Below are 25,418 nucleotides of genomic sequence, written 5' to 3' on the forward strand. Positions count from 1 at the left end.
AGATCATGGAGGTAAGGATAATGGCAATGCATCCATTATTCAAGATGATTTCGAATCATCTGATGTTCTTGTGGTTTCGAGCAGTGACTTGAGAAGAGAGTGGATTATGGATTCATGTTGCCCTTGGCACATGACTCCAAATAAAGACTTGTTCGAGGAATTATGTGATCAAGATGGTGGATCAGTATTGCTGGGAAACAACAAAGCTTGCAAGATTGGAGGTGTTGGATCTGTGTGATTTAAGCTCTATGACGAGTCGATAAGATTATTGACTGAAGTCAGGTATGTTCCTTATTTAAAGAGAAATCTAATTTATCTTGGTGAATTCAACAAGAAAGGATATGTTTTTCAAGGAGAGAAAAGTATCGTAAGAGTCATGAAGGGGTCGAAGGAAGTCTTGAGAGGCGTGAAGAAACAAGGCTTGTAAATCCTTGAGGCTGAAGTTGTAAGTGGTTTGACAAATGTTGCATCCATAAAATCTTTGTCGAAGCCAAAATTTTGGCACATAAGATTGGGCCATGTCAGTGAAAGGGTTTTAGTCGAATTAGGGAAATAAAATCTGCTTGGTGGAGACAAAGTCGAAAAGCTGAAGTTTTGTGAACCCTGTGTACTTGGAAAATATTGTAGAGTGAAGTTCAACAAAGGCAAATAAAGAACACATGGATCCCTTGATTATATCCATGCTGATCTTTGGGGCATGCAAGGTGTCCATCACATTCAGGAGTAAGGTATTTTCTATCCATAGTAGATGATTATTCCAGAAAATTATGGGTATTCATCCAGAAGACTAAGGATGAAACTTTTGAGAATTTCAAAAGTTGGAAGACTTTAGTCCAAAATCAAACTTGCAAAAAGGTCAAGAGGTTGAGAACTGACAATGGCCTTGAATTTTGCAACGAGGCTTTCGACAGCTTTTGAGTTGCCTCTGGTATTGCAAGACATAAAACTACAGCAGGTACTCCACAGCAAAATGGTTTGGCTGAAAGATTTAATCGAACTATTTTGGAGAGAGTTAGATGCATGTTGACTAGTGCTGAGTTAAAGGTGTTTTGAGTCGAGGCAGTTTTGACAACAACATATTTGATAAAGAGATGTCCTTCGACAATGTTATATATGAAAACACCTGAAGAAGTTTGGCCGGGACATCCACCACATCTCGATAAACTGAGAGTATTTGGATGCGTAGCCTATGCGCACATTAGGCAAGACAAGGTTGAACCTAGAGCTCTTAAATGCATGTTAATGGGATACCCTGAAGGAGTCAAAGCTTATAGGCTATGGTGCCTAGAGCCAGGTCACAGAAGGTGTATCACTAGTCAAAATGTGGTTTTCAATGAAGCTGAAATGGCTTTAAAAAAATGATGATTGTAACACCTTAAATCTACCCCGCAATTAATAGGAAAAATCAGAGTGCAAATAGATGCCCATATCTTTTTTATTTTCAAGCTTATGCAAAATTAAGAAACAATTTCGTGATAAGAATTTTGCTTGATCATATATAAGTGGAGCTTTTCAATTGAACTGCTGATGAATGACAATTATTACTTTCTCAACTAAGAGGTTTTGGTAAATAAAAGTGTGTTTATTTCCTTTGTATGCATGCAAATATACTGCCTGATTTATGTTAAAGTGTGTCTCTTTTGCTTCTTATAATTATATTTTGAGGTAGTGGCTCAGACTGCTAATTTTATTTTCTTGAGCATGATATTCTCACTGTCTACATACTCTGTACAAGATAGAGATAGAGAAAAAACTTGAGCATTATATCAGTCAGACAACAGTGTTAAATTCTTGAAGCTTTTGTACTCATAGAGCCGAGTATTTGAACTGAACACTATGTTTCACTTGCCAAACAAACAAAGACAACTCTGACCTCTAGTATTTTTCATTACCTTGCTTCCGGGACATTTATTTTATGCAACAATAAATCGTATAGCCATAGTGGAGGATGACTGTCATCAAATGAGAGAGCTTAAAGTTCGTGCCAAAGCTGCAGATGTTGTCAAATATCAGGTTCTATACATTTCTGTGATCTCTGGTTTCTGTAATGCAACATAATTGTTAGTCTGATGACAAGAATGTTAGGATTTCTCTTGCTTATTCATATGTTCAATGCATCACATAAAATCTGACTGCATATAAAGTTAACAATATATTGTGAAAAACACACTTGCATACTATTACTTTCTATATGATGGTGATAAACATGACTAAGCCGAATTTGAATTGTGTGCATTGAAACCGGATGCAGTTTGCCACATCTAGATTGTTTGATCAAGATCCAACTGTGTGTCATCATGAGGTTGTGACTACATTCAGTTCAGCAATGGTCCAACAAAGTTAGACACATTTGTGACAGTTAAAAGTTATCAATAGTATATTGAATTTTCAAGGGTAGATTCCATTTTATCAATCATCGATAATCAGAAGTTCTGGAGGGTTTTATTACTTGATGTCAAGTTGAAATTCTTGAATTTCACCCCCTCACTGCCCATCTACATGAGTTTTATAGATTTATCAGCCATCTAAGAACCTCTCTAGACAAGGCAGGCTCCTGAAGATGTTGATGCAGGAGAAGCTTGAGAAGTACGCTGCTGGTGGTCAGGAAATGTCAATGAAGATACAAAACAAGTGGAGCACAAATTAGTTTAAGCCTTATTTTTTGCTTACATTATAATTGATAAAATGTATATGTTGTTTTGCTCAAGTTCTTAGCTATGATTCATTTTTCCAAAAATATGTTACAGTGTTCATCTCCCAATGTTAAGCTTGTGCAGCTAACTAGGGAGTGCAAAATATCCAATTATGATGTCCAAATCCATAATCTAACTAGGGAGTGCAAAATATCCAGTTGTGATGTCCAAATCCATAATCAAATCCAAATCACTTTTAAATATCCGGATATAATTGAATGAATATTAACCGGTTTAGTTATTAATGGTAGGGGTGTTTGCGGTGCGGTTTGGTTCGATTTTGAGCGTAAAAGTCATCCTAACCGCGAGATAAAAATGCATGCGGTTCGGTTTGGTTCGGTTAATTTTTATAAAGTCATCCAAACCAAACCAAACCAATGCGGTTAGGATCGGTTCGGTTGGCTGCGATTTACACCATAAAATAAAAAAGTACTGAAATAAAAAAAAGGAAAATAATTCATTTTTCCATAGATATATTACGAAAATTTTACTTCGTACCCCAACAATTGCCCTTCTACCCCTACAAGCATATTTTTTTGACGAAATTACCCTTCCATAAATAGGAAATTTTTTTCTCATTTTGCACTTTTTACTGATCTTGAACAAACACTCTCATTTTGACTGTACGAAACACAAACCGGAACACCTTGGAAAACTCTTCCGGTTCATTAACTTTCCAAACCGGAACACATTTGGTAAGTGGTCCGGATCAAAAAATACTTCACGGAACACTTTTCGTTTCTGTTCCGGTAAGTTCGCTTCCAAACCGGAACACAATTTGGAACTCTTCCGGTTTGTTGCCTATGTTACCGGAACACTTTTGAAATCTGTTCCGGTTTGTTTCCATCTCTACCGGAACCCTTTTGAAAACTGTTCCGGTTTAGCTCAGTTGCAAACCGGAACCCTTTTTGGAACTGTTCCGGTTTGGTTTTTTTAATTTTTTTTTTAAATTTTTTTTTTAAATTTTTTTTTTTTTAATTTTTTTTCCAGGAAAATGCGTACACTTGGACCAGACGGGAGACCACATACCCGCCGCCGCCGCGACGAAGCTGGTTCCTCTAACCCACCACCACAGCCAGTTGGATATCCTGGTGGACCATCAGATTTGTCTCTACTCGTTCGATATCAAGACCATGTTGCTCGCCGGTTATGGTACGGAGAGGTAAGTAAAAATTATTTGATTTATTTTAAATAGAATTTATTATTATATCTTCTAATGTGGTTTTTTTATTTATTTTCAGGAAAGAGGCTCTAAAAAGGAGCTTAAAGTTGCTGGGCACGGGACGAAGCTCCAGGAGAGAGTGCCTCAGCAACTCCCACCTGAGATTGAGGCTATCGTGTCTAGGTCAGGTCTGGCTTCTCTTCAGAGAACTAGCCTGACCAAGATAGACGTTAATCTCGTCTCAGCATTTGTGGAGAGGTGGCATGTTGAGACTTCGTCATTTCACATGCCATTTGGTGAAATGACGATTACTTTAGATGATGTTGCGTGCCTGCTCCATTTGCCTATCAATGGCACCTTCTGGTATCCTGATGAGCATGTCATAGAGCAGGTGGCTGTTGATCTTGGCTGTGAGTTATTGGGAGTGGATAGACATGCCATGGCTGTACATGTGCGTTCTTGCAGGGGAGCTTATTACTCACTGCAGTGGCTGTATGACAGATTCGTGGAGTACCGTGCTGCTGGTAGTTGGACTTACGCGACCAGGGCATATCTGATGATGTTGGTAGGTTCTACCATTTTTGCGGATAAGACATTTACCCTGGTTGAGGCCCGATATTTGCTATTGTTTAGAGATCTACGTGGGCTTGGTTCATACAGTTGGGCATCAGCGGCACTGGCCACTCTTTATCGCCACCTTGGGGATGCATCTATGTTTAGTTGCAAGCAGCTCGGTGGATATCCTACTCTTCTACAGGTATTTATGTTATTTTTAATTAATTTTATGTTTATTCATATATTACAATTTATATTATTTAATATATATATATATATATATATAACCATTGGTATTAATGAATATCATTTAATTTATTTGTTAACAGTGTTGGATACATGAGTACTTTCCTACTCTGGGAAGGAAAGGAGAAAATTGGCGGTCAGACAACCAAGGGCTTCCGAGGGCGTTGAGATGGTTCTACAGACAGGGGGCCATCAAGGTGGATGCATATAGACCGATATTGGATCAGCTGACACCTACAGACGTCATATGGCGTCCATTCGAGGATCATCGACCTCATATTGCTTTTAACGAGCTATCTTTATACAGAGGTTTCCTTGTTTGGGGTGACATACATGTGCCGTACTTACCCGATAGGTGTCTTCGCCAGTTTGGTATTCGCCAGTATATCCCGCCTGCACCTCCTGCTGATACGCTCAGCAACGATGCGATTGCTGTGGAGTGGATTGGTTATCACCAGAGCGTGGGAGATGTGATTAGAGGTACGGAGGCGGTGGGATACCCTCATGAGACGGTGGATGGATATTTAGAGTGGTATTACCGTGTGTCTCATCCTCAGGTTGTGCCGCCCCCACCTAGTGAGCGTAGAGAGGTTCCAGTTCCTGTCTTTGATGCAGGACCAGCTGATCCAAATTGGGCTCGTGCCTCCACACTGGTTCGCCGTTATCTCCGGCAGGTAGAGGCCGAGGAGGATGATGTCGCGTATGCTGACTTATTTGAGGTGTTGCGCATCGCCGATGAGCATTGACTATGTTATATTTTATTTTAGATATTACATTTTGGATAATTTTATGGTACATTCTGGATTATATTTTGGATTCTATAGTTGATTTTAGTCTTTTGTTTTATTCTATATTTTATTGTATATTTTGGATTATATTTTATTCTTCCGTTATATTATTTGGATAAGATATCTTATCTGGATAAGATATTATATGGATAAGATATTGTGCGGATAAGATTGCCCTCATGGCCTATAAATAGGACCTCATAGTGTTGAAACAAAATATCATATTTTTCAGAATGTCTCTTGGTAATTTTATGGTTGACACAATTGTTTTCTATACTGGAACTAAGGAACCCATGAAGCTTTCAATACCTAACGATTGCGGGAGACTCGAGTCACTTAAAAGTTGGGTGAAAGAAGAGTTGCCAGAAACTGATAACCGAGTGGTGACTAAAATCTGGTCTGCTGAGGATGTTCTGAAGATGCTGGTGCGCCCAGAATCGTCTGCAAGAGTCTAATGCTTTAATGTTTTATGATATTGTTATCATGTTTTATGTTATTTTTATCATGTTCTATGTTTTAATGTTTTATGTTATTGTTATCATGTTTTAATATTCTATGTTATTGTTATCATGTTTTAATATTTTATGTTATTGTTATCATGTTTTAATGTTCTATATTCAATGTTATAATAATTTAGTGTTTTTTTGTAAATAAAATAAAACTTCTAAGATGTAAATAAAATAACTCAATCTAAGACGTTTTTAGCTAAAATATTACATATAAATTAAAGTCACTTAATTAATCTATATTAACACGTGATGGTAACATAGGCGTAAGATGATGCCAATGTTGAAGACGTCCAGCAAATCCTAACATCCAAGATGTCGCCACTTGATGACGAAACTTCATCCAATCTACCGTGACGGGTGGCAGCGGGAAGCCTTCTTTCATATTAACCTGATTTCATGACATAAAAATAATTAACAAATTAATTAAATAAGTAATTATATAAGTAATTAAATAAGTAATTATATAAGTAATTAAATAAAATATATATAAAGGTTACCCGAAGATAATGATTCCCGTTGACAAGGCCAATGCAATATGTAGGAGCACTTGGAGAAAATGTTGTTGTCATAGGAAAAAAGGTCAAGCAAGGGTTACCAAGCAGCACAAGAATAATGTTATACCGATTCGCTATCAAATAACCCATCTCCGGTAGTGTCAACCATTTCTCCGTGTGAATACAAGATTACACTCAAAGATGTTTTTGATTCATGGCAAACTCAAATAAGCATTCAAACAACAAGACGGAAGCAGAAAACTTAAAGGAAAGCAAGCATTGATCACTCATAGGTCAACCCATTATGTTTATATGTTTAAAGGTTGACTCAACACAAGCAAAACAAGAAGAATGCAGAAAAGCAGCAGTTAGGTCGACCTACCATCAACCCAGGTCGACCTAAAATGGAGAAAAGTTTATATACTCCTGCTAGGTCGACCCACACATCATTTAGGTCGACCTAAATTGATGAATTCTACATAACAGCCTGTTAGGTCGACCTACACATCAACTAGGTCGACCTAATCTGTGAAAATGTCCCCAGAATGCATCAGAAAAGGATTCTGGTCGACCTAAGCACTACAAGTGGTCGACCTAACTGATCAAGAAAGTTCAAAAATCAGTTTTTCTTGGTTCTAACTGTTATGCAATCATATATATTGTGCAAGGGTAATTATTCAAGCTACACCAACGACTGAAAGATACACAAACGCTTCTCATCTTCGTTCTTCATCATCTCCAACACAATTACACATAATCATTCTTGCGTTGCGGGTTAGTGATGAGTTCGATAACGTCCATGGAACGGAATTGAAGATTCCTAGTGGGTGAAGGTTTGTGGGGTTTGTTGGTGAATAAAATCTGCGGGTTTTGTCCTCCACGACGGGTGGTTCTTGGGGGTTTTTATCAAGAGGCGTTCATTGAGGATTCGGCTGAGTGTAACGATTGAGGAACGGGGAGTTCAAGGAATCAAGACACTGCAGAAGGGAATCAAAGTGAAGCTCTTGGATAACCTTGATCTGGCTCAAGATTAAGGGGGAAGAAGATTCAAAGGATCGACATAATTGGTTTATCGTTTATCGCTTTGTTATCTTCTTTGTATATACTACTTTCAACATTAATGAAAGATTACCCAATTTCAATTTGGAATTGGGGGCAGACGTAGTCGTAGCGAGGACGGTCGACGAACTGCCTAAACAAATATCGTGTTCTTATCGCTTTTATCTTTTCCTTTTTATTCTGCTCAAAATTGGTATAATTGCTAAATTGATCAATGATTCAAGTGTTAAAATTGTGAATTAAAAGTTCTGCATAAACATCACAATTCACCACATCTTGAATTAGCATCAATTTGAATATTGTCACCAAGTGTTTGTCTATTTGCTTAATCCACCTTACTGCATTGTAAATCAAAGTTTGTCAATCTAGAAGTTAATTGATATTCAGTTGTGACACGTATTGATTCGATAGCATATCTCCTTATCCGGAATTTCGAATATCTTGTGGTTTTGTAACACATATAACCCTTTGCAATAGCGGTCCGGAATAGACGCAAGTCGATTCAGAACCGCTTTCGCTATAGTCTGTAAAAATCCCGGAAAAACTGTGTTGGATCTATTCACCCCCCCTCTAGATCCTTAGGCCAGCGTCTAACAAGTGGCATCAAGAGCTCTGGTTTATTCCGTGCTACGTGAAACACTTATTGGAAAGATGGCTTCCGGACCTAAAGGGGCTCATAATAGAGCTCCAGTTTTCAACGGCGAAAACTACGGCTATTGGAAGGATTGTATGTGTGTCCATATCAATGCAATTGATAGGAACATCTGGACAGCTATTGTCAATGGTCCATTTCAGATCACCATGACAAATGCAGCTGGTGCAGTTGTTCCAAAACCAGAAGATACTTGGAATGCTGAAGATGAAAAGAAATATGCATACGATTGGAAAGCGAGAAACATTCTAATCTCAGCTCTAGGAGTTGATGAATACTATCGCGTTTCCCATTGTAGATCAGCTAAAGCTATGTGGGACACATTGCAAGTTGCCCACGAGGGAACGGATGATGTCAAACTAGCTAGGATCAATACGCTAACTCAAGAGTTCGAACTTTTTCACATGGAAGATGGTGAAACCATCGAAAGCATGCAGAAAAGATTCGTTCACCTGAAAAATCGATTAAATTCTCTTGATAGACCTGTTTCCAATGCAGTTGCTACTAACAAAATCTTAAGGTGTTTGAACAGGGAATGGCAACCCAAAGTTACAGCAATTAAGGAAGCAAATGATCTCAACACTTTAGACATTACCACTCTTTTTGGTAAACTAGAGGAACATGAACAGCATCTTAAATGCCTTGACATGCATGAGAAAAGGACAAAGAAAGAAAAGAACATGGAGAAAGAGGTAGAGAAGAAGTCAATAGCTCTAAAAGCTTCGAGCTCCAAGACCTCAAAACGAGAGCCAAAGGATAGTGACACAAGTGATGACGAAGACTCTGATGATGAGGAAATGGGACTGTTTGTGCGAAGATACAACAAATATCTAAAGAAAAATGGAGCAAAACATTCCGACAAAGGCTTGATCAACTATAGAAAGCAATCAAACATGTTCAAACAAGATGACGACAACAAAGGAAAGATCAAAGGTCTTTGCTTCAATTGTGGGAAAGCCGGTCACTACAAACCGGATTGTCCATATCTTAAGAAAGAAAAGGAGAAGAACCAAAGCAAAGGTCATAACAAATCTAAAAGAGCTTACATAGCATGGGAAAGTGATTCATCTAGTGAAAGCTCATCAAGCGATGAAGAAGAATCAGCAAACCTATGTTTCATGGCTCATCAAAACAAGAAAAAGAAAGCTGTAAGTCATCTTAAACCTGAACTCGTAGATAAGGTATCTCATTCTCAACTAAAACTTGCTTTTGAAGAATTACATAGAGATGCAATTAAAGCTTTCAAACTTTTGGCCTCAAATAAGAAAATATTTTCATACCTTGAATCAAAAGTTGAGAAAACCGAAAAGGATATGGAAGCTTTAAAACAATCTATGCTAGACATTCAAAAGGACAAAGTTGAAATAGATCCTACATCATGGTTTGGTTGTGAGACATGTCACATTTGGCAAAAAGAAGTGAGAGATCTAAAAGCCAAGTTAGACAAGGCTCTACAACCAAAAGTGACTTTTGCGGTTGATCCAAACAAGTTCAAAAGATCGTATACTCCTTTATATAGTAAATACACTTTTGTGCCAAAAGTATCAACTAGCAAAACTCCATATTCTCATCATATTACCTGTCATTATTGTTGCAAAAAGGGACATACCATTGAAAAATGCAAATTTAGGAGAATTTTAGTTCCTAAAGGAGTATTTCAATGGTTGCCTAAGTGCAACAAATTGTGTACTCACCATCCAGGACCCAATGAAGATTGGGGACCTTCCACTCTAATTTAATCTCGCAGGAAAAGTGTCTTGACATCGCCGAACGGTGGTTGTTCCTTGACAGCTGGTGCTTAAGACACATAAAGGAAGACATACCAATCTTGGTGTGTCATCTATGAAGACAGATTGAAGAACCATACTTGACAAAGGAAATGTAGGTGTCCTGGCCATCGCAAATGTATGAGATACATTAAAAATACAGATATTCCGAAAAACACATAGGACGCAGTACTTGATGTGCAAATTGGCAAGTTGCATTGCAAAGAGATTTTAAACCTATTCTTAGCAGAATATTGTTTGGGACTATGTCCCGCATCCGGGAGAACATCGAGTAATCGATACTAGATAAGTTTTTCGCAAAAATCAACCTGTGAAACATTCCATCAAAACAATTCATCATCAAATCTAGGAGTATGGCACACTGACAAGAAGACTCCACACAATGATGACAAAACACCTACATATTGAGAAAGCGGTAACATGTTTATTGTTCACTTCCAAAAATTTTATTGATGCTATAATATGATATCAATTAACATGCTTATAGTGACTTCATGTGCTCTTATCTACTCTTCTCAAATACTTATGTATATGTGTTCATCATTTTCATTCATAACATACAATGGTTGTGCATTCAAGCAAATGACAAAACAAAAATACATCATATAGAAACATTTCTAAGGCATTTTCATCATTGAAAGAAACTTAGGTCGACCTACTCTGTATTTGAGTCGACCTACATAAGAAGATTCTTTAGAAAAACTAAAAAGGTCCAGTTGCGTCGACCTACTCACAATTTAGGTCGACCTAATTTGGTCATTTGTTTTGTTACTTCTGTTAGGTCGACCCAGCTTCATTTTAGGTCGACCTACTGCGTTAATTTTTCCATATTTGGGTCTGTTAGGTCGACCCGACCCAATATCATTCATTCAAAACATTCCATTCTTGCATTCCCTCTCATTCTCATCTCTTTTGGTACGGCTAACCCTAAATTCCTCAAACTCAAAATTGTCAAAATATCATCCCTCTCTCACTCAAAGCATCTCCAACCATGCCTCCAAAATCAAGAAAAGGAAAGGAAATTGCTTCCAGTTCATCATCTCAACCGGTAAGTGCTCTTGTTCATCCTGATTGTAGAGAAAACTTTGAGAAGTGGCAGATGAAAAGGAAAATTGTTAAGCAATATACTTATGATCCAAATCTTGTCGAAAACATGCATATCCCTGATGTCGCTGCGTTAATTGAACATCAAAATATTCATCCCTTAGTGCAATGTGATACCCCGTACTGTGAAAATACCGTTAGGGCTTTCTATGCAGGATTTACAAAAGGGGACGGTTGTAATTTCCGTTTCAAAATGGGATCTAGGTCGCATGTTGTTGACAAACGGGTCTGGATTAGTATCTTTGGTCTGACAATCGTTGGTGATGAACTCTGTATGGTAGACGGGGATGTACCGGGAAACTATGACCATGAGGCCTACATGAAGTCAATCCTCAAAGATCCTTCCGTATTTGACAGATCAAATGAAACAATAACAGCTGGTCATTTGAAGCGAGATCCTAGGCTCTTGAATTGGGTAATCTCAAGAATCATTCGACCAAGGGCAGGAGGATATTCGAGAATTGAAAGAAATGAAGTGGTGCTCATGTATCTGCTGCAAAATAGAACGCGTTTACACTGGCCTCACTTCCTAGCTGCTAAGTTTCATGAGGTCAAACAGAAGACTACAGCCCTGTGTTATGGTTCAATCATTCAAACAATTGTCAATCACTTTGGTATGCGACTTGATCACTTACACTACACTCGCATACATCAATCCCAAGAATTCTCACAAACCACCTTGACTCTTATGGGATATCATTGGAACCCTGTTAGGAAAACCTATTATCTCATTCAAAAAGGAACAGGGAAGGTTATCTACAACTATGATGATCCTACGGAGTTTGGAAACAATGTAGGAAATGAGGAAGAGGGAAACGATCAAGAAATAACAAATGATGAGGATCAAACCATGGAAGACATAGCTCATGACACGGATCCAAATTGGCAATATGTTCCGTCTCAACAGGAAGAAATTCCTTGGGGTTACACTGCTCCACCTCCTCCTGATCAATCCAACATAATATCTATGCTTGAAGCTATGCAACTTCAACAACAGCAGAACTTTGAAACTCAACAGCTTCAATTTCAAACAATGCAGCAGCTTCAACAAGATAGATATGAGGAACAACAACGTCAATACCAATCTTTGTACGGCTTGGTTCAGGAACAAAGGAACGATTTTGAAACGTTTGCATCCAACTCCATATTGAGGTAGAATCAGTTTGAGGAAACGGCATTGCATCGCCATGCTAACATAAGCCAAAGCTTCAACACTCTTAACATGTTTGTGCTGGATTTGTTGGAACAGGTTGAAGAAGATCGACCTCATACATTTCAAAGAGGAAGAGGAAGAAGGGGCAGGCGTTAGGACATATTGTTTATCATGTCATCATTTCATTGCATTTCATGCCATTAAATTTTTTTTTGTTGTTGTTAAAAACATTATATGATGTAGTACTCTCTGTTTTTCTTGTATTAATCTCTTGAACTACTATGTATGTTGTTGGCTTTCTTTAAAACATGATTAGTTCTTATGATTTCACCATTTACATGTTATCTATCTCTATGACTACCGGTATTCTTCATTTCTCTTGTTACTCTCCTACTCTGTTCTCTTTGTTTCTCTTTTTGATGTTGTCAAAGGGGGAGATAGATACAATAGATGCTGAGTGTACGGGGGAGCTTTGTTGAGAGATTGCTCTGTTGAGAGATAGATGCTGGATGTACGGGGGAGCTCTGTTGAGTCTTTATCATTTACTACCAAAGCTTAGACGAATGGTTTGCCATCATCAAAAAGGGGGAGTGTGTGAATACAAGATTACACTCAAAGATGTTTTTGATTCATGGCAAACTCAAATAAGCATTCAAACAACAAGACGGAAGCAGAAAACTTAAAGGAAAGCAAGCATTGATCACTCATAGGTCAACCCATTATGTTTATATGTTTAAAGGTTGACTCAACACAAGCAAAACAAGAAGAATGCAGAAAAGCAGCAGTTAGGTCGACCTACCATCAACCCAGGTCGACCTAAAATGGAGAAAAGTTTATATACTCCTGCTAGGTCGACCCACACATCATTTAGGTCGACCTAAATTGATGAATTCTACATAACAGCCTGTTAGGTCGACCTACACATCAACTAGGTCGACCTAATCTGTGAAAATGTCCCCAGAATGCATCAGAAAAGGATTCTGGTCGACCTAAGCACTACAAGTGGTCGACCTAACTGATCAAGAAAGTTCAAAAATCAGTTTTTCTTGGTTCTAACTGTTATGCAATCATATATATTGTGCAAGGGTAATTATTCAAGCTACACCAACGACTGAAAGATACACAAACGCTTCTCATCTTCGTTCTTCATCATCTCCAACACAATTACACATAATCATTCTTACGTTGCGGGTTAGTGATGAGTTCGATAACGTCCATGGAACGGAATTGAAGATTCCTAGTGGGTGAAGGTTTGTGGGGTTTGTTGGTGAATAAAATCTGCGGGTTTTGTCCTCCACGACGGGTGGTTCTTGGGGGTTTTTATCAAGAGGCGTTCATTGAGGATTCGGCTGAGTGTAACGATTGAGGAACGGGGAGTTCAAGGAATCAAGACACTGCAGAAGGGAATCAAAGTGAAGCTCTTGGATAACCTTGATCTGGCTCAAGATTAAGGGGGAAGAAGATTCAAAGGATCGACATAATTGGTTTATCGTTTATCGCTTTGTTATCTTCTTTGTATATACTACTTTCAACATTAATGAAAGATTACCCAATTTCAATTTGGAATTGGGGGCAGACGTAGTCGTAGCGAGGACGGTCGACGAACTGCCTAAACAAATATCGTGTTCTTATCGCTTTTATCTTTTCCTTTTTATTCTGCTCAAAATTGGTATAATTGCTAAATTGATCAATGATTCAAGTGTTAAAATTGTGAATTAAAAGTTCTGCATAAACATCACAATTCACCACATCTTGAATTAGCATCAATTTGAATATTGTCACCAAGTGTTTGTCTATTTGCTTAATCCACCTTACTGCATTGTAAATCAAAGTTTGTCAATCTAGAAGTTAATTGATATTCAGTTGTGACACGTATTGATTCGATAACATATCTCCTTATCCGGAATTTCGAATATCTTGTGGTTTTGTAACACATATAACCCTTTGCAATAGCGGTCCGGAATAGACGCAAGTCGATTCAGAACCGCTTTCGCTATAGTCTGTAAAAATCCCGGAAAAACTGTGTTGGATCTATTCACCCCCCCTCTAGATCCTTAGGCCAGCGTCTAACACTCCGGTGGTTGAAAACCAACATGATCTATCAACAATCCATTTCTCACTTCGGATAAACTTAGACCGAACAATCTCTCATATAAGTCCTTCTTTTCTCTTAATTCCATGTCCAAGTCACGACGAACCATTGCCCAACCATCCTCACTCTACCCATGCCACGACGCAATTGCTCTAAATCCACAATTACCATCTGCTACAACATTAACAATCTCGGTAATATATGGCCTAACATGACAAGGAAACTGAAGAGTGAAATCCTCATCCTTTGCTTGTGATTGCTTCTTTGATTGTGATTGCTTCCTGGAAGTTTGTGATGCTTGCGATTGTTTTTGTGAAGATTGAGACGCCTGATCAGCATACTCAAAACCTGAAGGATCCCTATAAACATCATACCCAACTGGTTTCTTCCCTTTCCTCTTCACTCCGCCTTTAGTTTTTATTTTCTCAGGTGGTGGACACAATGAAGTTGTTGTGGGATATGCAATTTCACAAACCCTACTTTTCAATGCTCTTTTTCCAACAACATCTAGTGATTTAAACCTTCTCCACAATTCATCAATTGCATTACTCATATCAACCTCCGAACCAGCTTCCTCATCTAAAGGCAAGTCACCTTCCATAGATAGTATCCTCCAATGAAGATGAACACTTTCTATTTGTAATGGGATTCCAACAACAATCGATCTTCCCATCTCACAAGCACAAGGTAGCCCATAACTTGTTCTCATAGTACAACCACATGTTTCCCTACTATTTAACACATAATCAAGCCTCGATAACTCTTCTGCAATGCGTCTCAAAGCAGCTCTCGATACTGAACCACGCAAATTATCATAAAATGGACTAATGTGTGCGTGCTCAACCTCATTAAAACTTTTTTGAAACGAAGCTCGAATGTTACCTATTTGGATTTTTAGGTTAGAATTCATAGCTTCCCAAACTTTGACCATGTCACCAAGGCTGTTTCCTAACATCTGCTTTAGCTTCCAATGTGCAGATTCAACCCTAAAACGAACAAAAAAGGTATAAAAAAATAATATTCCAAAAATTAATACTAAATAAATATTTTAAGAATTATGACATACCGATTTGTCGTGGTGTTACCAAAATGAAGCACTAGATTAATCCATGCGCCCACAAATCTTTGCCTATGTGGGATCAACCAAGTGTTCTTCACGTAATCGAGGAAGTTAGTACAAGCAAAGCATGCTTGTTCAAGATATTGCAACCGTACACCATACTCAACCTCATTACTAGCCCATACAACATCTTTCCACAATGTGCCTATCGTCTCTCGCATGTCCTTCATCACATATTCCTTGCATTTCATCCCAACATTTTGGTTAATATGAAAACGACATAGCAAGTTATGCGTCGTAGGAAAAACAACTTCAACTGCTTTCATCAAAGCAAGATCTCTATCCGTCAAAATCACTTGTGGAACCACATCTTTCTTCACAAACAATTGCTTCAGCTTATCCAAGACCCAGATATAACTCTCTGTCTGCTCACACTCCATATAAGCAAATGCAACCGCAAATGTCAACTCGGTCGATGTCATACCAACTATTTCAAACAGAGGTTGTCTATATTTGTTGGTCTTATAAGTGGCGTCCATAATCAAGACAGTAGGAAAAAGATTCAGCAACTTTACCGAATCTGGATGAGCCCAAAAAATATCTCTCACAACTTCACAATCATCCCGTTTCCTACTCCAATAAACATAGTTCGCCTCCTCTATAAGCTTAAGCAAATGTTGTATCTCACTTCTTGGACCTCTTATCTCCGCTTCAATCACACTTTTATGCTTGTATATTTGCGTGATCCGAGTGACGTTCTCAGGATCTCGCTCTTGCAAGGAAGTCAATATGTGTCTAGGCGGAACATGTCTCTTTGTCAAATCAGCAACATGCTGCTTCTCATCTGTTGTCAACCTACCAACAAATGAATGGCCTTCTAATCTATCTGGTAAACCATGATTATGAACTCCACATTTTACATCAACCTTCCATCCAGACCCATCTTTTGCCGGAGTCGATCTGATTTTGAATGGACATCCACATCTCTTAGTAGCACTTTGAGTCTCACTTTTATCCTTATATTTTCCACCTTTATCGCACGCAAATATAACTTTGTTACTTCTTCCTCTTTTGCCTGTTTCAGTGTCTGAACGCGCTATGATAACAGTCACTTTATTGTTGATTCCGGTCTCTTTAACCCAGCGGATAACTTCTTCCCGTGTGACAAATCTCTGTGAAGTTGTGAAAACATCAGTGGTATCTATAGCTGTCTCGTTTTTCCTACAAATTTGGAGCGGAACTTCCATACCTAAAAAAAAAAAAACCAAAAATTAAAAAATAAAAAATGCGTTCCGGAACAGTTTTCCAATCTGTTCCGGTTTGATATCAAGTTCACCGGATCACTTTTCAAAACTGTTCCGGTTTGATTACATATGCACCGGAACACTTTGCTTATCCGTTCCGGTTTGATTTTCGTATTACCGGAACAGTTTTAGAATGTCTTCCAGGAAAAAAAAAGCAAACCGGATGACTTTCACAATGTGTTCCGGTTTGTTAATTTGTGAACCGGATGACTTACCAGAAGTGTTTTGAATTGAAGGTGCGTAGGGGTGCAGATTTGAATTTTTTTGACTTTTTAGATGAATGGTAAAAAGTAAAATGGTTATTAACTATTGAGGGTAAAGTTGACATTTTTACAAAATTGTAGGGGTATAAGGGCAATTGTAGGGGTACGAAGTAAAATTTTCATATATTACATATATTACAGTACCATAAAAAATAAGTTTTTCATACTAATAACACCAAAATAATTCATTCTTCCATACATGTATTTTACACGAAAATTACTACTATATAATTGTATCATGTATTTTACAGTACCATACCGTGTATTTTACATATACTACATACTATATACAATTTTTTCATACTAATAAACTACATACTAACTAATAAACTACATACTACATATATATAAGTATCAGATAACTTTAGTTCTAAATATTAATACAACATTACAACTTTAGGAATAAATATTATCAGTACTACATATACACCAAATGCTTCTTTAGAATGAGTGAGAGAGAAATCAGAGAATGAAGTTGAAATGTTGAATAGGAAGGAAGAATAAAGGAATAGTGAGTCACGTGACGTGAGTGTACAATATTGCAATTGGATTGGAAATATAATAAATTAATTATAGAAATTCAAAAGTTTAGTTAAATATGCGGTTCGGTTTGGTTCGGTTTTGTGAAATGAAAACCGTAAACCGAACCGAACCGTGCGGTTCAGCCCAAAAATCATCCAAAACCATCCAAACCAACCGCGATTTTTGCAGTTTTCGGTTTGGATTGGTTCGATTTGCGGTTTTCCTTTTGGATTGGTTCGGATACGATCACCCCTAACCCTAATTAATGGTTTGATTATCCATTCATATAATCCTGATATAATTAAATAATTACTAACCGGTTAAATTATTTTGGATTCGGTTATTATCCAAATCCAAATATTTTAATTCTCAAAATAATTTTTTTTTTTGAAAAAAAAAATTGGGAAAAATAATTTTTAAAATTGGATTTTTTTTTTTAAAAATCGGTTATATAATCATAACCAAATTTATAACCGATTTTATAACCAGTTTTGATTAAAATGTGGTTATGTTTATTAATTCAAGCTATTTAAACGGTTTTAAAATGGTTATGATTTGATTTTTAAAAATAACCAACTATGCACCCCTTTACCGCTAACTCACACTTATTGATTTTCACATGGTATATAATAGTTATTTATATTTAATTATCAGTTATAACATTTGTTTTGTTATACTCATTTATAAATAAAATATTATCCTAAAAAATAATCACATTAAAATAATATGAATTTTTATTAAGTATAAATATATTATCAACACTTTAAATTAATCACTAATTAAATTAAATATGTATAAAATTATTATTTCATAACAAATACACAAATAAAGGAAATTAATCACAATATTATTTATATGTTAAAATTATACTTTTATAAAATTATGCATGTTTATTACTAGTGTCCAGAAAATATCTCAATAAATAATAACATATATGCATAAACTCACCTAAAAATAATAATAACTTCTAATTCATATGATGAAAATATATGTAGGTATATGAAAATATTTAACAGTAGTAAAGATATATAGAAAATTATCTATATATATAACATTTTTTGTCTAACAAAGAACATTGCCTTTCAGTTTCTCACCCAGGGTTCATATGTTTTTTGTGTTATTTTTTTTTTTTTGAACAAAAAGCCTTTCAATTTCTTTTTTAATATAATCTAATATCTACCTCGGGGACACATTTACGCTACCTCTATCTTAGTTTTGACTTTGACTAACAGAATAAATCGAAAGAATTAACGTGGTGTTAAAAGATCAAAATGGGCCCTATATAAAATTAAAAGATAAAAATGTATTTTTCTAAATCAATACTATAAAAATAAAAAAACCAAATAAATTTGATTTGAACAAAAGTAAAACATATACGGTGGATGGATGATATGCAAAATCCAAACCTAAAATTCAAATAAATAACCGACTTAGCAGTGCAGTGCAGTGCAGAAACCTACATTCTATTGTTCCTTTGCCGCGCTGCTATTTCTCTTATTCAATCCAAACTCGTCGTTGGAGATGTATCCATTGTTGTCTCCCTCAAGTATGGAGGTGAGCAACCATATACATGATGATATTGTCTTCTCTATTCTCTCCAAACTTCCTCTCAAATCTTTCAAGCGATTTGAATCTGTATGCAAATCATGGTCTCTCTTATTCTATAACCCTTATTTTATGACTATGTTTCGCAACTATTTCGTATCTAAAGATCATTCTTTTTATGATGATATATCTTTCCTCTTACATTTGAAAAACGATGGTCTTTTATACTCTCTTTCTGGTGAGGGGTCTGAGAATAATAAAGTTAGATTTCATTGGGAAAAGCTTTCTCTAAGAGATAGGGGAAACAACTTTTCTTTTAATATTTCCGATCCCATTAGTTTTAATGGCACTCTCTGTGTCCAATATTATCACAACGGCTATCCAAAAATAATGTTGTGGAACCCGGCTACCACAGAATTCAAGATAATTTTTGAAGAATATGGTCGTTTTTCAAATGAAAATGATTGGTCCGATCATTATCAAGTCGGTTATGATCATGTTAAAGATGACTATAAGATGATTAGACACACTCAGTGTCGTCCTAGAACAAGTCACGGAATTTCTTCCTTCTGGGAGATATTTAGCATAAACAATAACTCTTGGAGGAAAATTGATGACGATTTTTCTCACTCATGTAGAAGTAGAAGTGTACGTGGATGAAGGGTCTCGTTGGTGTGAAAAAACGGGAGCACGTACATATTTGGTGTCATTTGACTTCAGCAAAGAATCTTTTATTATAACACTCGTGCCCTCTCACATAGATGATGATTTTGATTTTATTTCGAAAAGGTGGACAAGGGTGGGTAGTTTGACTGTATTAAATGGATCTATTGCTTTTATAGTACATTATGAAGAGACAAGTACGTTTGATATTTTAATTTTGGGTGAACTCGGTGTTGAAGAATCATGGACTAAATTCTTTATTGTTGGGCCTTTATCTTGCCTTAAGATTCCAATTGGAATAGGGAAGAAGGGAAATATATTGATAAGCAAGAAAGACAACGAACTAGCTTGGTTTGATATAAGTACCAGAACTATTGATGAAATTGGTGTTACAGCAGAAACTCATGGCAAGATATATTTCCATAAAGAAACCCTTCTTCCAAATGGAGAAATATATAATAAATTTTCTTCTTGTTTTCACAAGCAACCTTTATGAGTATGGCTATTTGAATTTTACATTGTACTCTGTTAGTCCATTTATGTATGCAGATTGATATGATTTTTATTTCAGTTTCAAATGTAAGGATGATCTTTTTGCCTTTTCCCAATTCCTCAGATTTTAAGAATAAATAGCTAATATTTGTGAAGCTTTATAATCTTTGTGTAATTTGAAATATCTATGCCACTATGCTTAATGTTATGCTTTAGTTTTTTCTTGTATGTTCCAAATCATCTAATAAAATCAAAGCAGACCAGAACAAACAAAAGTAGAATTTGAAATGCCGAAAAAGAGCTTTTCTACATGTAACAGTTTCTCAGCTAAGAGAGCTGAAAGTTCGTGCCGAAGCTGCAAATATTGCCAAATATCAGATTCTATATATTTCTGAGTCTGTTTCCATATATCAGCTTCTGTATATTTCTGAGACTGTTGCTTTCTGTAATGCATCATAGTTGTTAGTCTGCTGACAATAAAGTTAGGATTTCTCTTGCAAATTCCTATGTTCATTGCATCACATGGCCACTTTAAACTTACTTCAAAATGGCAGTGTTGATGTTGAAGTTATTGTTACATGTTCACTTTTGAAGTAAATGTTTCCTCTACATTTCCTATGATGATCAGAAGGTCAAGAGGGTTTGTATTGCTTTGGTGCCAATCCTCACTGCCAGCCACATGGGTCGTATAGATCTCGCAGGAATCTAAGAAGCCTTGCTGGACAAGGCAGGTTTCAGAAGAAGCATGATGCTGCTGCTGCTGGTTTCGGAGTTCAGGAAATTGTTCTCGCCACTATGACTTCATATATATACCCTTCTAATGGCAAATGTCAATGAAGACTCAAAACAAGTGCAACACAAATTAGTGTTAATTACATTATTGATTATTTTAATAATAGAGCTAAGTCTTGCACGGTTAGGTCCAAAGGTTTTTATTGAAGTTGCTACAAATTTCTAGAGTATTCTTAAATATAATATGTATGAAAATATAGAACATCCTAGAACTATAAGTTGTATTAATATGGTAGAACAATCTAGATGTATAAGTGTATGGCAAAGATAGAAGAATCTAGATTTATCATGACAATAACATATAATGAAAACTCTAGAAGGAACTAATGTAATGTAGAAACATTCACCACCATTGAGAGGTTGGTGACTTGAGCCTATAAATAGGCAATTGCTACATTGTAAATAATCATCCAAGAAATCAATGACATAGCCTTCTTTCTAAACAACTCTCTAAAACTATCTTTTATCAACTATCAACTAATCAACTACTAACAGTTTTGATCTACCTTTGAGTTTTTTTATGGCTTGTGTGATTTATATTTAAAGAGGTAGAGAGATTGAAAAATACTATGAGAGAAACACTACAAGAAAAATGGTTTCCAACGATTTATTTTTTCCATGTGAAAATCACGTCACAAAAAGGAACATTGTGAAGTGAAATTCATGTCGCAATGCACTTCAAATTTAAAAAAAAAAAACAGGTTTACACATGTTATCATGTGTTTGTATTTTGGGGTATTTAAAAATTCAAAAATTCGTTTGTGATGTAAAAATCAGGTGGCTAATCAGTGTCATACAGATAAACTCAGCAAAAGCAACGAACGCGACAACATCAAAGGAAAAAAACAAAAGTCGTTTTCATTTTTCTTCAAACATCTTCTTCCTACCATCTTCATACCTCCACCACCTTCCATCTCCTTTACTAAATATCGCTTCGTCCAAGCTCCACCACACCAGAGCTGCCTCGTCGGAAACACCACCACCGCTACAAAGGCCCCGTTTCTGATCACATGCGGTTCGATCTTCCACTTTTCTCTTTTGCGATGTTGCTGTGTTTCCTCATGTTTCGCTTGTGCCCTTTGTGTGTTTGCTGGAAGTGAAGATGTAGAAGACAATGACACTGAAGTTGCTTTTACTTTCAATTAAAAAAAATCAAAGTTGTGATGTGTTTTTCACGTGATAAAGTTGTTAAATTGGGTGTTGTGATGTGATATTTTTCTTTGAAGTGGTTTTTTGGTGGCTAATGAGTGTTACTTAGTAAAAATAGGGTTTCTTGTTCCGAACTCACGTGACTATTAGAGAGATTCTTCTGCCTTATTGTGGACTTTTTTTTCATTTTTTAAAAGTCATCGTGGTGCTTTAGATAATTCATTTTATTTGTTATCGTTCCCTTACATTCAATTTTTTGGTGTGCTTAAAATTCTAAACAATTCTTCTAAAACATTTTAAATTGTTCTATCAAATTTATAAAAGAAAAGAAAAAAAAAAACAATTTTATAAGGTTGAGGTATGGACAACTTTAATGTTAAAATAGTATTAAAGTTTCTTACAATTTTTTGGCCGTCCGATGTTTGTAATCGATGTGCACCCACCGTTAAAAGTGAAATAATACTCTCAACAAAAAACAAATTGTTTAAAGAAACCAAAATTTAAACGCTAGTCATTAATTCATTACTTTATTAATTTTGAAGAAAAAATAAGAGTAAGGCTCAAAAAAAATTAATGTATGCCTTTTATTATTTATTTTATACATTTTTAAAAGAGTATTTTCGATGTCAATCATTGCTAGGAGACTATGAAATACAAACACGATATAAATATTGGATACGATACGTATATGATACATAGATATATCCATCATTAAAAAATCAAGGACACGACACATTTAAGATACATATGATAAAAAAAATAAATTAAACATGAATTAAATCATTCTCTAACGAAAATCAATTGAATTTGTAAAATTTGATAGTAATTGGTAAAGGAATTATGAGGAAAAAAAGAAAGTAAAAGTTGAGAGAAAAATAATTAAGAAAAAAAGTTTGATTCTTGTAAGAGAAAATTGAAAGTGATGAGATAATTAAAGTTGAGAAAGGAAGAATTAAGGTAGAGGAAGATTGATTCATATAGTAAAAATATGAATAGTCATGAGATTAACTAGCCATATCCATAACGTATCGGAGACGGGTAACTAGAATATCGCGTATCAGGGGCAGGCACTTTAAAAAAAAAAAAAAAGGAATATCCTTTGGGGGAGGCACTTTGTAACACATTGAGAGATGAACCATAACTAAGAGCTTTGAGCAAAACAACACATAAATTAAATGGGAAAACCAGTAGAAGCAGCAGCATGCTTCTCCTGCATCACTTTTGAACCCTGCCTTCCTCAGCAAGGCTTCTCTCAGAAAACATTAACTTGAACATACAAAAATATTTAAAATCCAACATTGTACATGTGTATGAAAAACCAAGCTGAAGCTAAATTGAAACATATTTAAGTATAGAGTGATCAAACTAAGAAATTCCAATCAATGAATCTTTTTCTACTCATGCATTACAGAAAGCAGCGATCTCAGAAAAAACTAAAGCACAATTTAAGCATAGTGGCATAGATACTTCAAGTAGAATGTAATGAAATTCAAACAAAGATTTATCAAACTTCACAAATATAACCTATTTATACAAATAATCTGAGGCAATTGAGTAAAGGCAAAAAATCATTCTTACAATTGAAACTCAAATAAAAATTATACCAATTTGCATACATAAATGAACCAAGAGAGTAAGCCTTCAAAATAATATTGATAAAGCAAAAATTCTTATCATCAAACTGTTTCTTAATTCCGCATAAGCTTGATAATAACAAAGACATGGGCATTTGACAAGCCACTTTGTGTACAAGGTAAAATTCAACTGGCCATAATCATATCGCTTCCGAGTCGTGAAAACAAGAAGAAAAGTTACTATATATTCCTCCATTTGAAAGAAATCTTTTTTTATCCAACAATATCTTGCCATGAGATTTTGTCGTAACACCAATCTCATCAATAGTCCCGGTACTTATATCAAACCAAGCTAGTTTGTTGTCTTTTCTTTTTGATCAATATATTTCCCTTTTTCCCTATTCCAATCGGAATGTTAAGACAAGATAAAGGCCCAACAATAAAGAGTTTAATCCATGATTCTTTTACACCCACTTCACCCAAAATTGAAATATGAAATGTATTTGCCTCCTCAAAATTTACTATAAAAGCAACAGATCCATTTAATACCGTACCGTCAAAATTCTCTTCCTCGTCCACTTGGTCGAATTAAAAACAAAAACATCATCTATGTAAGAGGGCATGAGAGTTGTAATGAAATATTCTTTGCTGAAGTCAAATGACTCCAAATATGTATATGTTTTCGTTTTTTCCCACCAATGAGACACTCCATCCACATACACTTCTTCACCGCATATATACGAGTCAGGAAAAGAGCTATGAATTTTCCTCCAAGAGTTATTGTTTAGGCTGAATATTTCCCAGAAGGAAGTAATCCCGTGATTACTTCTAGGAAAACAATGGGTGCGCCTAATCATCTTATAGTCATCTTTAACATGATTATAACCAACTTGATATTGATCCGACCAAACGTTGGAATATCTATAAGATTCAGCATAAATAATCTTGAATTCCGTGGTAGTCGGTTTCCATGTGATAAATTTTCGATCGTCACCAATCTAATGATATTGGAGAAAAAGAGTGCCGCTAAAACTAATCGGACCCAAAATGTCAAAAAAATAGTTGTTTCACTACAAAAAAAGTGCTCCCCAGCGACACATATTAGCGACGTGGCTGTCACGTGGGTATTTATTGCCTCTAGCGACGTGACTACCACGTCGCCACATGTTTTTAATTATAAAATAACTTTATAAACATAAAGTAAGGATGAGTCAGACGTTGGGTTACGTGAATAAAGTTGCGACGTGGGTCAAACGTCGCTACATTAAATGTATAAATTATAAATTTAAAAAGCAATAACGTTCACATGGGGGGAGATTGGGGGGAGATTCAAATTTTAAAAAATTAAGTAGTGACGTTGTAAACACGTCGCAACATTTAAAACGTTATATTGAATTGACTAGGTGACAGGATTTATGGCAGAGACATTAATTAAATGTTACCGTTTGCTTGTTGCGACGTGTTTACCACGTGGCAACTAGCGAAATTAATTTCACGTCGCTACATTGCGTATAAATCAATGCAATTCACTTCACTCCACCACACCTTCGTTGCAGAACAAGAACAACAATTCATCCCCAAACCCAAAACCAGAACAAGAACAACAACTTCAATCTCCCAAAATCCAACTCCAATTGCATCAATCCAAATATTTTTTTGATATCAAAGGTAATGAAGAGGTTGAACAAGTATTATGTTATAATTTTATTCTTTATTCTGTTATTAATTTTTGATTTTTTTTGGTATAGTTTTAGTAGATT

At 35.9% G+C, this 25,418-nt stretch overlaps 2 protein-coding genes and 2 pseudogenes across 2 annotated transcripts; 2 read left to right on the top strand and 2 right to left on the bottom strand.

The window, feature by feature from the left end:
* Positions 1–877: 877 nt before the first annotated feature.
* On the top strand, positions 878–5,402 carry LOC131657485 (protein MAIN-LIKE 1-like). The gene is made up of 5 exons (XM_058926879.1): positions 878–955; positions 3,448–3,620; positions 3,684–3,855; positions 3,935–4,612; positions 4,740–5,402. Exons 1-5 carry the CDS (start codon positions 878–880, stop codon positions 5,400–5,402), a joined length of 1,764 nt encoding a protein of 587 aa, XP_058782862.1.
* Positions 5,403–14,421: 9,019 nt separating this feature from the next.
* On the bottom strand, positions 14,422–16,601 carry LOC131657486 (PKS-NRPS hybrid synthetase cheA-like). Its single transcript, XM_058926880.1, has 3 exons — positions 15,361–16,601; positions 15,177–15,280; positions 14,422–15,089 (listed from the first exon to the last, which is right to left on the bottom strand). Exons 1-3 carry the CDS (start codon positions 16,599–16,601, stop codon positions 14,422–14,424), a joined length of 2,013 nt encoding a protein of 670 aa, XP_058782863.1.
* Positions 16,602–18,991: 2,390 nt separating this feature from the next.
* Positions 18,992–20,980, top strand: LOC131657487 (putative F-box protein At3g17490; annotated as a pseudogene).
* Positions 20,981–23,858: 2,878 nt separating this feature from the next.
* On the bottom strand, positions 23,859–24,758 carry LOC131657488 (uncharacterized; annotated as a pseudogene).
* Between the last annotated feature and the right edge of the window lie 660 nt (positions 24,759–25,418).

Source organism: Vicia villosa, linkage group LG3 (genome assembly GCF_029867415.1).
Source record: "Vicia villosa cultivar HV-30 ecotype Madison, WI linkage group LG3, Vvil1.0, whole genome shotgun sequence".
Classification (NCBI taxonomy): Eukaryota; Viridiplantae; Streptophyta; class Magnoliopsida; order Fabales; family Fabaceae; genus Vicia; species Vicia villosa.

Coding starts and splice junctions, on each gene's coding strand:
- LOC131657486 (XM_058926880.1), bottom strand. CDS start 16,601: ATGGAAGTTCCGCTCCAAATTTGTAGGAAAAACGAGACAGCTATAGAT. Junction 15,281..15,360: donor GGTAACACCACGACAAATCG/GTATGTCATAAT, acceptor TGTTCGTTTTAG/GGTTGAATCTGCACATTGGA. Junction 15,090..15,176: donor TAACCTAAAAATCCAAATAG/GTAACATTCGAG, acceptor TGCGTGGTTCAG/TATCGAGAGCTGCTTTGAGA.
- LOC131657485 (XM_058926879.1), top strand. CDS start 878: ATGGCCTTGAATTTTGCAACGAGGCTTTCGACAGCTTTTGAGTTGCCT. Junction 3,856..3,934: donor GCCGGTTATGGTACGGAGAG/GTAAGTAAAAAT, acceptor ATTTATTTTCAG/GAAAGAGGCTCTAAAAAGGA. Junction 4,613..4,739: donor GATATCCTACTCTTCTACAG/GTATTTATGTTA, acceptor ATTTGTTAACAG/TGTTGGATACATGAGTACTT.